The sequence below is a fragment of the Atractosteus spatula genome, chromosome 9 (assembly GCF_055471065.1).
Source record: "Atractosteus spatula isolate fAtrSpa1 chromosome 9, fAtrSpa1.hap1, whole genome shotgun sequence".
In the NCBI taxonomy this organism is placed as follows: domain Eukaryota; kingdom Metazoa; phylum Chordata; class Actinopteri; order Semionotiformes; family Lepisosteidae; genus Atractosteus; species Atractosteus spatula.
In genome coordinates this window covers 11496047-11508874 of record NC_142714.1, presented here as the reverse complement: position 1 = coordinate 11508874, position 12828 = coordinate 11496047, and the positions used below count along the sequence as shown (strand labels likewise).

The following is a 12828-nucleotide window of genomic DNA, read 5'->3' as shown; positions in this document are numbered from 1 at the left end:
AGGAATACAGAATGCCCAAATACCCTTGTATATTTATTCAGTATATCAGAATGTTATTATAATAAAAATGATCAGGGGTGTCATTTACTAGGCACACTTTATTGCCAGGATGCTAGGGAATTAACTTGTAGGTGTCTCTCTGAACCACAATGTTACATTTAAGAATGAGCTGCATTGAAAATGGAAGCAAATACATTAGGATCATAATTTCATAGGTCATGGGAAGATATAGTTTTTCTGATAATGGGGTTTACCGTAAAGATGTCTATTTTTAATTATGAATATCGAACGCATGTGTTCTGTTGCCATGGAATGGTTATTGAAAAGAAGTATATTACTAAAGAGCCTTGCTTCATATGGGTGACTCAGTTTCTGGCATGCCCATAAGAAGAAATTGGACCGAGGCTGAACTGTGTTGAAATTAGATGTGCTGCTTGAAGAAGTGTTAAAAGAGGATCAGCTGGGTTTAGGGTTTCATTCAGCCCTGACTGTAAGGAGTGTGTTGCAGAAGTTGTCTGAATTGTCTTTTGTGGTTTGTTCTCCGTGGGCTGAAGTTGCTTGCCTAGTATTTATGTCTTTGGTGTTCTGTTGAAACGTTGAAGGAAAGCCATAAGGTAACGGATACAGACTGGGCACGTAGTGAACGAGTTGAGAGCCAAAGTAGGCGTAGTAACAACGCCACAGGGACCTTTATCCTTTTACCAAAAACTGGCTTTCCCGAGAAATATTCACACTCTGCACGCAAATACAAGGAGCTGCTGGGGCCTTTGGCTTGTGCGGCTGCTGTCTCCGGGAGCTCCCTGGAGCGCAGGAAACGGCCTCCAACAGGGAGGAGCCCAGCTGTCAGGTGCCATGATTGTGAGGCCCTACAGCTGGCTCCTCTCAGGCAGTGATTTGAGCTGACTGCCTGTCACAGTCGCTTTATTACTGTCTGTGGATTTTATTTTATTGCAGTTCCACTTGCATTTCATTGACAATTTGCGCTGCCTTGGCAGCCTGAACCCTCAGTGTAGAAAGGGCAGCTGGCCTCTTCTGTTATCGATGCCTGCCAGGCCTTGTTGCTCAGTTAAGGTCGTCAGAAGAAGCTGCTGTGTTACTGAGCTCCATCCACCTGTTGCTTAGGTCACCTGCTTATTCGTGGTTAATGTGGCGCCAAGTGATGAATCACATTACACCAGCAAATTGAAGAAGCAGCGTACAGTGCAAAGATTTCGACGCTGGTACTTACAGCTGCCCTTTAATGTGGTTTTCTATTTTGCAAACAATTTCACTATGCACTAGTCGAACAGACTGTCCTTGTGACATCTTTACATAAGTCTTTCTATGATAACAATGTTGCTGTCATGTTTGATTATGCATGTATAGAGAACAGCAATGTGCTGAACAGCAAATTGTTTGGGGGATGGCCTGGGACCCTTTACTGCTCCTGTGACTGTTGAATATAGTATAATTCACAATTTAAAGCTTGACAAAAGTCAAATATATCCGTGTCTTTTTTCTGTTTGTGAATCTGCTCAGTTTCATCATTAATTTATATTCATGTATTGCTCAGAATGGGCCAATGCAGATATTTTTTTTCTGTCCAATCTTGTCTTGGTAAAAGATTTTAAAGCAACTGCATAGTACTGATATGATTTTTTTTTCTGCTTTGCTGACTTGGCCTGTTTTACCTATTTGGCCCATTCCAATGTGCAGACATTGCTGTTTAGTGCTCATATGTAGCCTACATATGAAGTGTAAATAAAATGTTGCCTTCAGCCTGCATACCCCTATTGCATCAGTGAACAAATCTGAATTCTTTGTACAATGGTAAACTATCCCAGGGTTTTGTTTTTGCCATTTCCCTGGTAAGAGATGAAATACAATACATTTTCAAAAGAAAGCACCATTGTTACAAGGTATTAAAATACAAAAAAAAGTCCAAGACAAAATACACACAATTGCTTTCAATGTAGAGAAAGTGACCGAACAGAAAGATCATTTTGTGAACAGCTGAACAGGATTATGGCATAAAAGCGATATTTGGAATTTTAATCTGAACAGAAAGCAAGCCTACCCTGTTCTAAAATTCAGGTTACAGTGATGGTGTAGCCTGATTGACCACAATACATGTGTAACGTGGCCATAGTATAGCAGGCTAAAATCAGTTTTTAGGGTGCTTAAAGGATCTCAGCTGACCCTTAGTAATAGTCCTTTCTTTTTCTTCTTTACACCATTACATAGGTTTTGTATATACTGATTTAAATTGTATTTCTGCAGCAGTGGATTAGTTACTGCAAAAAGCCGAGACTTTATTATCTGGTTGTATGTATTTTAAATCTTAATGAAGTCAGTTTTTGACCTTCTGTATCAAATGTTGACGAAATATATTTTATTAAGAGGCATGCCAAAAAATCAGTTCAAGTGGAACTATTTTAATATCAGGATGCTTCTGGGAACAGTAAACAAACACGCAGGCACTTTGTATTAAGGTTAACTAAAGCATTGGATTTCAAGGAAATATTGACATAAGAATTACATAGTAGGGATAATGCAGCTATCATAGATAGAGGTGAAGTTAGTGTTTCAGTTAAAGAATCAACAGCTGAAGGTGATTTTTTTCAGCTTGTTTTTTTTTCCATTTATAGGAAATATGTAGGTATTTATAGCAGATCTGCTGCTGCACTCCAAACCTGCAGTAACAGAGGCACTTAGAGCTGTGATTTCTAATCTGTACACAAGGTCATCTTTTCATCTGTGTGAAGGAACTACTTGCAGTCAGGGGCTGGCTGCAGTTTTTGTGAAAGAAGAGGCTGGTTATCTCCCATCCTGTGAAGTGGTGTTACCCCTTTTGTAACCATTGTTCCGAATCTTAAGGTTGCTACTAAACTATAATTGTGCTCTAACATTACATAGTCTAGTAAAAATGTTCTGTAGATACATTAAAGACATTTCTTGTACCACGCCTGCATGAATAGATGCCAGAAGATAACAAAAGTACTAGGAGCAAACTGTGTAAGGGAAGATTGTGGGCTTCTCTGGCTCAAGATGCACACAGGGATTCCAGTTGCTAATGAAAAAGAAATCTGAAACCTGTTTTATCAACTATACAGTACCTCCTCACTTCAAACCGCCAGTTCTTTTCATAGATTCGGTTGAAGACCTTAATTTTTTCTTTTTGCAGAGGGTGTTTCTGTCCTGTAAAAAGTGCTTTTCATTGTTTTTATCATGTAGATAAAGTTGAGTTCTAAAACACTTTGTGATTAATTTACAACAATATTTGTATTAAATGCACTTTTAGGAGTAACTGTTCTGTACCTTTTTGTTCTGCAAGACAATAAATTTTATTAATAGACATTTAAAAATACTATGGATTTGGACTTGGATACGGTTTAGCATATTAAAATGCAAATGTTTCTCTCAGGCATTTAACAATATTACATTTGATATGTAATGCCTATTAGACATCTACTGCTCAGTATTATGCCTTTTCCTTAAAATGTTGTTTCAAATAAAAATATCCCACCTTTTGTCATTGCTGAGTTGCTGACCAAGATGAGTTTATTGCTGTTTTGCACAGCTAAAATGTTCTTACCTCCCCTAAGGGATGAGTCATCTGTGGAATCAAGACCATATCCACAATTACTTCAGGAATTCCTTTTGTGAAAGTACCTCTATTTCTGCTGTGTAATTTTATATCCACGTTCAGCCTGCAATTCTTCAAAATTGAAGCAATTATCTATGGGGAAAAATAAACTGAGCTGCACAGATTACGAAAGTTGTCAAGTGGACAGTGAGGCATGAGTCTCTAAAGCCGGGTTTTCACTTAATCTGTCTTGCCTTGCATGACCTGTTGAATGATACCAGCACTGGAGTAATTTTTATTTCAAAACATAAAATCCTCCACGTGTTCTCTATGGTATCCCACATTTTCTAGTTCAGTATTTCAAAGTATAACAGGTTTGCTTTTAAAATTATTTGAATGTTTTTGTTGGTATTCCTCAGATAGCAATGGTCCCTCAAGACTGGCATGCAAATGGCAGGATGTGTTTAAGGAAAATTTCCTTTTTGGAACTGCCAAAGTACTGCTTTAAGGGATGCTGTAGGTTAATTACTACTAATTCAAGGTTTGTGTTTTAAAATGCACAATTACTAATTGTTTTAATTAAGTTTTACATTTGTAGTTCTTACAAATATGTGGTCACAGTTTTTACTGAGTAATTTATTACATTAATAAAAATAATTTGAACATGGATAATCCATTTTCTCATGGATTCATGGATTTCTCTCTTACATTACTTTTGCCATTCTTACACCTTCCCTTGACAAAAACGAAAAACATGAAGGTCACCATTCATAACCTTTCATCTCAAAAGAGGACATTTTTTTAAAAATGTATTTAGAGTGGGGCTGGTTACATATGCGTCAGTTGTGAGACGTTTGTTCATTGAAAGGAAATTGCTGATTTCCTAATTTGCAGTGATTTTTTAACAGTCAGCATTTTCAAGCCATCTTGACTGATCTCCACAAAGTAACACTGATTCTTCCAAGTCTATTAAAAGTGAATGATTTATTTATTTTGTAATACTTCTAATGAGGCATCCTGAAGCATACATAAGGCATTTACAGTCAGTGGACATGGGGTTTTTAAAAGGGTATTCAAATTGGCAGTTTGACAACTGGTATTGGCATTAGTAAAATGTCTTCTTTGTTATTGGAATGTGTATATGTTGTGTGCATTCGTGTAGATGATAGTGTAGCAAAAACGTATCAATCTGAATAACATTTCATGTTATTGCTGTAGTTTACTATAAAGCGTAAATAGTACAATATGAAATATGTTATATCCTTCTTGTCGTCTTTGCTTGGTTTGCAGGCTGCTGATTTAAGTAAACCTATAGACAAAAGGATATACAAGGGAACACAGCCCACCTGCCATGACTTCAACCACCTGACGGCTACTGCAGAGAGTGTGTCCCTGCTTGTGGGTTTCTCTGCAGGACAAGTGCAACTCATAGATCCCATCAAGAAAGAAACTAGCAAATTGTTTAATGAAGAAGTAAGTACTGAGCTAGTTCGAAGTTCTGAAAGACCCGAATGCTTGTGTGTTTAGTCATTTAGTCGAGTCCGACTCTTCGTGACCTCATGGACTGTAGCATGCCATACCTGTCTGTCAAGAATAAGAATGCTTATATATTGCAAACTATAAAACATTTGTATCTGGATTTGGAAAGAAATAGTAGTATTAACTTATTTAGATGCTTCCTGTTCTGGTCAACGTGTTATTGTCATATTCCTTACTAGATACTATATCCTTACTATATGCAAATAAACAGGGAATCCAAACCAAACATGTAGCGGCTCAGAAAACTAACAATAGATTATAAAATATAATAATTTTAAGTGTAATTTTATGCTGATAGTAATCAGGGAAGTTTTATGTAGCTGTGTCACATTTTGGGTATTATGTGCTAAAATTCATAAGCCTTTAGAATGAGCAAGCTCTAGATAGCATTTTATATTTATGAAAACTATGGATGGCTGTCCAGTTAGTCAACTATTGCAAATTAATTCTCTAATTCTCCATTTTGGCATATAGAACATATTTTACTGGATACAACAGCTGCTTATTTCCCAAATTACCTAGTCAGATTTGCAGCAGCCAATATTTTATAAAATGGACTTAGGGTAAGTAGAATTAAGTTCACAACTCTAAAACAGTTACAGTTACAAATGAGTAATATTCTTTTCACTTCAGTTTCAGCACTGTGTTCTAGAAATACTAAATGTCTAAGAAAATCCGTCAAACTCAGCCATCAAGTCTGGACACCCCTAAAATTCTAATCCTGAAGGCTGTTGCAGATATGAATACTGAAACACAAAGTGACATGCTTGACGATTTGCAGAGAGCCATTTCCTTTCATCAGGCATATCATGCTGTTAATGATTCAGAGGTTATTGTGCAGTTTTTAATTTATAATTTTCCTAATTGTACTTCCGTGTTAAAATTACTCAAGCAGTTCAGATTACTGAAGCTGGAAACAAAAGAAAATAATCGTTATGTCACTGCAGTTGAATTTAATCATTGTAGTGACATTTTCATTAAAAATGCAATTAAGGAAGCACTTTCAGATGTATCTTTAATAACGCAACTTAACTTCTTTCTTTTCTCTTCCTTTTTTTTTTCTGTCCCCGTTTCCTTCAGAGGCTAATAGACAAGTCTCGAGTCACTTGTGTAAAATGGGTGCCGGGCTCTGAGAGTCTTTTTCTTGTAGCTCATTCCAGCGGCAATATGTACTTGTATAATGTGGAGCACACTTGCGGAACAACAGCTCCACACTACCAGTTGCTGAAACAGGGTGAAAACTACGCTGTCCACACTTGTAAGAGCAAATCCACGAGGAACCCTTTGTTGAAATGGACTGTTGGAGAGGGGGCGCTCAACGAGTTTGCTTTCTCCCCAGATGGGAAGTACTTAGCTTGTGTGAGTCAAGATGGCTTCCTGCGAGTGTTTAATTTTGACTCAGTGGAGCTGCACGGGACAATGAAAAGCTACTTTGGGGGTTTGCTGTGTGTTTGCTGGAGTCCGGATGGCAAGTACATTGTCACCGGTGGGGAGGATGACCTGGTAACTGTTTGGTCTTTTTTGGACTGCAGAGTAATAGCGAGAGGTCATGGACATAAATCTTGGGTTAGTGTAGTGGCCTTTGACCCTTACACTACTAGCGTGGAAGAAAACGACCCCATGGAATTCAGTGGCAGTGATGAGGACTTCCAGGACCAAATCCACTTTGGCCGAGACCGGGCGAACAGCACGCAATCCAGGCTATCCAAAAGGAATTCCACGGATAGCCGCCCGGTCAGCGTCACATACAGGTTTGGTTCTGTCGGACAGGACACGCAGTTGTGTTTATGGGACCTTACAGAAGACATCCTCTTCCCCCACCTCCCTCTCTCCCGGACGAGGACACATACAAACGTCATGAACGCCACCAGCCCACCGCCTGCCGGCAGTGGGGGGAACAACCCAGGAAGCAACGGCAACAGCAGCATCAGCAGCACCCCGGGCAACTCCGTGCCCACCCAGCTGCCTCGGTCCAACAGCCTCCCGCACTCGGCGGCAGCCACCGCCAACAGCAAGAGCAGCGTCATGGACAGCGCCATTGCGGCGGGCGTCAGCAAGTTCGCGACGCTCTCGCTGCACGACCGCAAGGAGCGGCACCACGAGAAGGATCACAAAAGGAACCACAGTATGGGACACATAACCAGCAAAAGCAGCGATAAGCTGAACCTTGTCACAAAAACAAAAATGGACCCCGCAAAAACTCTGGGAACAAACCTTTGTCCTCGGATGGAAGATGTTCCCTTGTTAGAGCCTCTTATCTGTAAAAAGATAGCACATGAAAGACTCACTGTCTTGATATTTCTCGAGGACTGTATAGTAACTGCCTGTCAGGAGGGATTTATTTGCACTTGGGCGAGGCCTGGCAAAGTGGTAAGTTTCTGATTTTGAATTATTTGTAGTCTCCTCATTTTTGTCCTGCATTTTCTTAACTCTTAAAACTCCATAGTTTTACTTTTAAACACTTTAAAAGAATTCAACTTGTTTAGATAAGCTATAGTTCTCACTTTTTAAAGTTATTTTATCATCTATTGATTAATTGTTTTTCTTGAAGGAAGCCAGGATATCGCCTTCCTTAACATGGCTGGCTGGTGTATTAACCTTCAACGATTGCCTGTTTAAGAGATTGAGATTGACACCTTTAAGCTATTGATGCATCTAGCTCAATAAAATCTGGGCTGAACAGTATTTTAAGTTAGTCCTAAATGACTTCATTTAAAAATCACCTGCGTTTTTTACCACAATTAAATTGTTTCTTATGTTTAGAGACTGGTAATGTTAATGGTGACCTACGAAACCTGATGGATTGGGGTTCTCCAAGACCAGGGCTGGGATTATACATCCTAGAATGTCACTTTTTGGTGACAGGTTTACAGTCAGTCATTGCTCTGGATTACATGAGAGTTTTATTATAAAGCAGGCTTAACTCCACCCTCACCTGAGCTAGCAGTGACTCAAGCTCCGCTATTCTCGCATGTTGAACCTCAAGCGTGTGGGCTGCCCTCTGAGGCGACAGCTGTCATCAGTCTGTCTCAGCAGCAGTGGCTGGTTACCTGAGAAATGCATAGGAGAGACATCGCCAAATAAAAAATGGGAACTGGAAATAGCGATTGAAGAAAATGTTAGAACAATATGGTCTGTGCGTGGAATGTACTTATCATATAGGCGTTGGCTGCAGGTTTGAAATGGATGGAATAGCGAAAGGACCATCCTTTTTAACTGGTGCCATATTTTTCTTTTCAGGGTTTATTGTCATCCCAAAACCAAGCCAACTCTCCCAGCGGGACTGTAGTATAGCCATCATGATTCTGCTGCTAAGAAACCTTCGTCACACAGACGTATTGACGCCAGAGCCGGGCGCTGTTCTTCACCCGCACAGCATTGCAAGTTTTTTTTTCTTTTCTGAAATGGCCTAGCGCGGCTTAGCAGCCAACAAGCACGAATGAAAGGGTGAGGTGCAATTCTGGACGAAGGGTAAAAATCGTCCTGGAAACTCGAAGAAATAAAAAAACAAGCAGGATTTTTTTTTCTGTCATTCCCTTCACCCCCTCCCTCCCAATCCTTCCCCTTCCTTACACACACACACACGCACACCCTTCCCGTCTGTGTTTTTTACCTTCATCTTTCACTGGAGTTGCAGGGCAGAGCTTGAGAAAATTGGAAGCAAAGTGATCTGCCATTTTCTTAAGTGGGTGTTTCTATTATCTCTAAATGTGTAGCTTTATCACATATATATTATAAAGAGAGAAAGAAACGGAAGAAAAGTGAAGAACTGCTTCCCTCTCAAAAAATCCTGTAAGTTAAATGGTTTTTGTTTAGTCTCACCATTGAATACTTTGCACTGATTTTTTTTTGTTTTATTTTATAACTATAATGGAACAAAGAATTCTTTGAAGACAGCCTGGATGCACTTGGGATATGGCAGGTCATTATCTTCTGACTTGGAATTTCGAATCGGAAAGCTGGATGCTGCAATCATAGTTTTTTTTTTAAAAAAAAAAGAAAAAAGAAGATTTGTTTGCACTTAATAGTTTGTTAGAAGAGAATGGCTTTACATTGTGGGGTGTGCAAGGACTCCCAGACAGCTATAAGGTGGAGAAAATATTAAAAAATTAAAACCTTTGTATCTATTGAGCATTTATTTTAATATTGTTTCAAATTACAATCGGCTCTGTATTATATGTATAAATATTGTAATTCAGTGATTGATGGGGCAGAAATTGATCATTACACTAGTGGAAGTTCATCTTCATTAAAGCAAAATAGTGATATTTCTAATGCAGAAAAATTATACATATTAATAATATTAAAACAATCTTGAATATGCAGGTTTTTGTTTTCTTTTCTGTTGTACAAAAGATCATTCAGATGTATTTTTCTTAATTAAATGTTTGGTATAGGAAGAACTCTTTGTATCAAATACTCTTATCTCCAAGATAAAGCTGAATTGCTTACTTGTTACAGATTTACAATATGTACAGAATAGTTGGATGGAGTAACAGTCAAACTCAGCAATTATTTGAAGCTCAGGAAGTCTGCAGACTAAAACACTGAAATAAAAATTTTGCTTAACATCAGCAGTGCTATTCTATGTAAAACTAAGTAGCAGCCACTATGAGCAGCAGCTAAGTTCAGGGTTCATAAGCAGGGCCTTTCCGTGTGACATTATTAAAACAGTTTTAATGTACTCTTGTGATTTCCAATCTTTCATGTCAATGGCAAAGTTGATTTACTGCACACTACAAGGGGCAAGCCCAGTGAAGTGGTTGTACCACTTACATTTCACGTTTTTCATTAAACAGATATGGTTTACACAGAGCCTGGTGCTTGTACAGTTACTTGCTTCAGTTGTTTGTCTGCAATTATAACTGACAGCGGTGCATATTTAACATAACTGCACAAGATATATCCCAAATTTCTGTCAAGTTAAATATTAAATAAGCAAGCAGTTTTAGTTGTATTATAAAGTACTGTACGCTAATGTGGGTTATACATTTGTATACCTGATGTGCCCTTGAACACTCAGTTATGAATTTATTATGCTGGATATTTATATTACAGATGTTGCTACTATGCAAGTGCCACAGTTATTACACCAGTAATAACCTAGGTAGGTGTAGGTGTTTAATACTACAAATTGCAAAATTCACTCCTGCTGTTTTGTTGCAATATGTATTAAGCAAGTACTCAGCTAATCTCCTTCCCTTCTAAACTTTTAAGCATTTAACAAAGTTATGTTTTTCTTGGCCATATTTTTATATCCAAACATGAAATGGAAGTTTTCTTCTCAAAATAGCTCTTGCTGTTCAGGTTTTATCATTGACAGTGTGATCTTTTCATCCCTGGAAGAATGTGTTCTAATGTGAACATAGAGGTGCTCCACAGTACATTCACTTGCCTGTATACGACGTAAGATGTGACAGTACCAGCCATCTCTTACTGGTTACACTGAACAAAGTGGTCTGAAGGCTTTTCACATCTAAACTATTTACTTAAAGGCACTATCAAGACAGAAAGGGTCTCAGAATAACTTCTTTTGAAGTACAGAAATTTAATTTACTCTGTTCATGAGCACTTACAAACCACGAAACAGCTACTCCTTGTGCTATAGGGCTTACGATGAAAGGATAAAAATGTTCTCCAATAATGTTGTAAATTGGTTTAATTAACACTAGTCTAATTGTCATACAATAAAAGATACACCTATGTTAAGTGTATATATAAATATATAAAAAAATTTCAATTAAATTAATTGGATTTTCTCATTTCAAATGAAGAAAATACTCTGGTTTGAGACGTTTTTTGTGTTCTTTCTTTCATTACTGTTAAAGTTAGCACAAGGAAAATGTAATACAGGTTGTATTTCTTACAATATGACCTTGGACTTGCTGTTGTTTTTTTTGTTGTACTTTCCCAAGCTTCATACATTGCTACAGCTCATCAACTGCAAGCTCGCGTGTCTGGATGACGTAATGCATTAGACATCTTTTTCAAGGAAGTAATCGATTTACATGACTGTAAAAACACTTACATGTTAACTTGATTTTCTTAAAACCAGAATATTTTAAAGTCATGCCTATTTAACTGGAAACACTGGGTACATAAAATGTTCAGTTTTTAAAGTGGCGTTTTGTCTCTGAAAGTGACTGCTTTCCAATTTACCTGAAAAGTAAAGGTTAAAAAATGAAAAGACTACAGCATTTTCAGAATGAATGTATTATGTATATTAAAATAACATCTGTACATAATTGCTCCAACACTGCAATCATACAAAATATTTTATAAACAGTTTGGAGAGAAAAACTAGATACAAAAGTGTGCAGAATAGGCAAGAGAAACCATATACTTGGGTTTTTTACATATATGGTAGCATGCAAATTTATTAGAACACCTCAGTATACACACATCTGTTTATCTTTTCAAATAAGAAATGAATATTTTTTTAGAAACGGCTTAGATTTCTAAGGTGTATGTACCATTTATGGCTGTATTATTAGATTATTTGAAGTGGTAGCACATTAAAGGCATTGATTGAAGAATTCTTCTCTACTTTATTTTAACATTAAGGTATAATGATTTGTGTACATGAAATGCTCTAATAAATTTGCATTAAATACATTATATACATCTCACATCCGTATAGCACATTCTTTGATGTAAAAATATACATAATAGAATTAAACTACAAAAAACAAAGTAGTCATTTTAGATTTTATAGTTTTGTTTAAATTATGTACATAATTTACTTCTTGTTGCTGCTTAATGCAGAGGTCAGAGCTATGTTAGGCCTGGCATTCTCCTGGCATGATGGTGTCTATGCTGATGTGTGGCCTTGTGCTTTAGGCATGACAAGAGATTACTAGAAAAACCTGTAATGTAGAAAGTGACTTTAGAATGTCAGGCTAATGATAAATGCACAACATGATTGAAATATAGAACAAAATGCAGTAGATGCATAATTCACTTTGTGCTACCTATAGGTAAGCACAATTCACACAAAACAAAAGCATAAATAGCTCCATAGACAACAAACATAAAATTGAAAAATTAACCTGAAAAACTACTATGAATAAAAATGCTGTATTATTTTTCTTCACATTTATGTGCCACATTAATCGGTTTTTATCCGACTGTTTTATTAAGCACACTTTACCAAGACTGAGCAAGCACAGTATGCAAAGCAGATTATACACCAAAGGGTGCTTTTCTTTAAAGGTATGCATTTACTGTGTTTTAAAGCAGGTGAGAGGAATGCACTCTGATGTGTAATTTACTAGAAGTATGACAACCACATGTATTTGAGTGTTTTATGCATAATACAATATTAAGACATTCTCATCGTTCAGTCATTGCTGTAAGAGTTTTAGATTGTCCAGTGCCACTTCTAAATTTTCAATCTTTTAATCATTTAGTTGTATTCTAAATTACAGAATTGTTTTTTTTTTTAGGGGGAAATAATTTTTATAAAACTCCTTCCATGACAATTTCAAGAAAAACATTAAGTGAGCATACAGCATGTGATGAAACCGGTCAAAGGTGAACTTGGGTTCTTGTTTTTATGATTGGGAAGTGGGGATTTGGGAAGTGGGCAGCAAACCCATGTTCTTGTAGAATATCAACATTTGGTTATTGTGATTTCAAGAGCTTTTTGATCACTTCAGTTCTGTTCTTTGTCAGATTCTTAATTCTTTTATTGTGAATTTAAAATAGCTCAAGAATCAAACAAA

General features: G+C 37.2%; 1 protein-coding gene across 1 annotated transcript in view; it reads left to right on the top strand.

The window, feature by feature from the left end:
- Positions 1-9914, top strand: part of wdr20a (WD repeat domain 20a) — a 34212-nt gene extending 24298 nt beyond the window's left edge. Inside the window, exons 2-4 of the mRNA XM_088924817.1 lie at positions 4856-5038; positions 6185-7474; positions 8345-9914. Of these exons, the coding sequence (XP_088780943.1) occupies positions 4856-5038; positions 6185-7474; positions 8345-8398 (1527 nt within the window). The 3' untranslated portion in view covers positions 8399-9914. The remainder of the gene's footprint in view (positions 1-4855; positions 5039-6184; positions 7475-8344) is intronic.
- The last annotated feature ends 2914 nt before the right edge of the window (positions 9915-12828 follow it).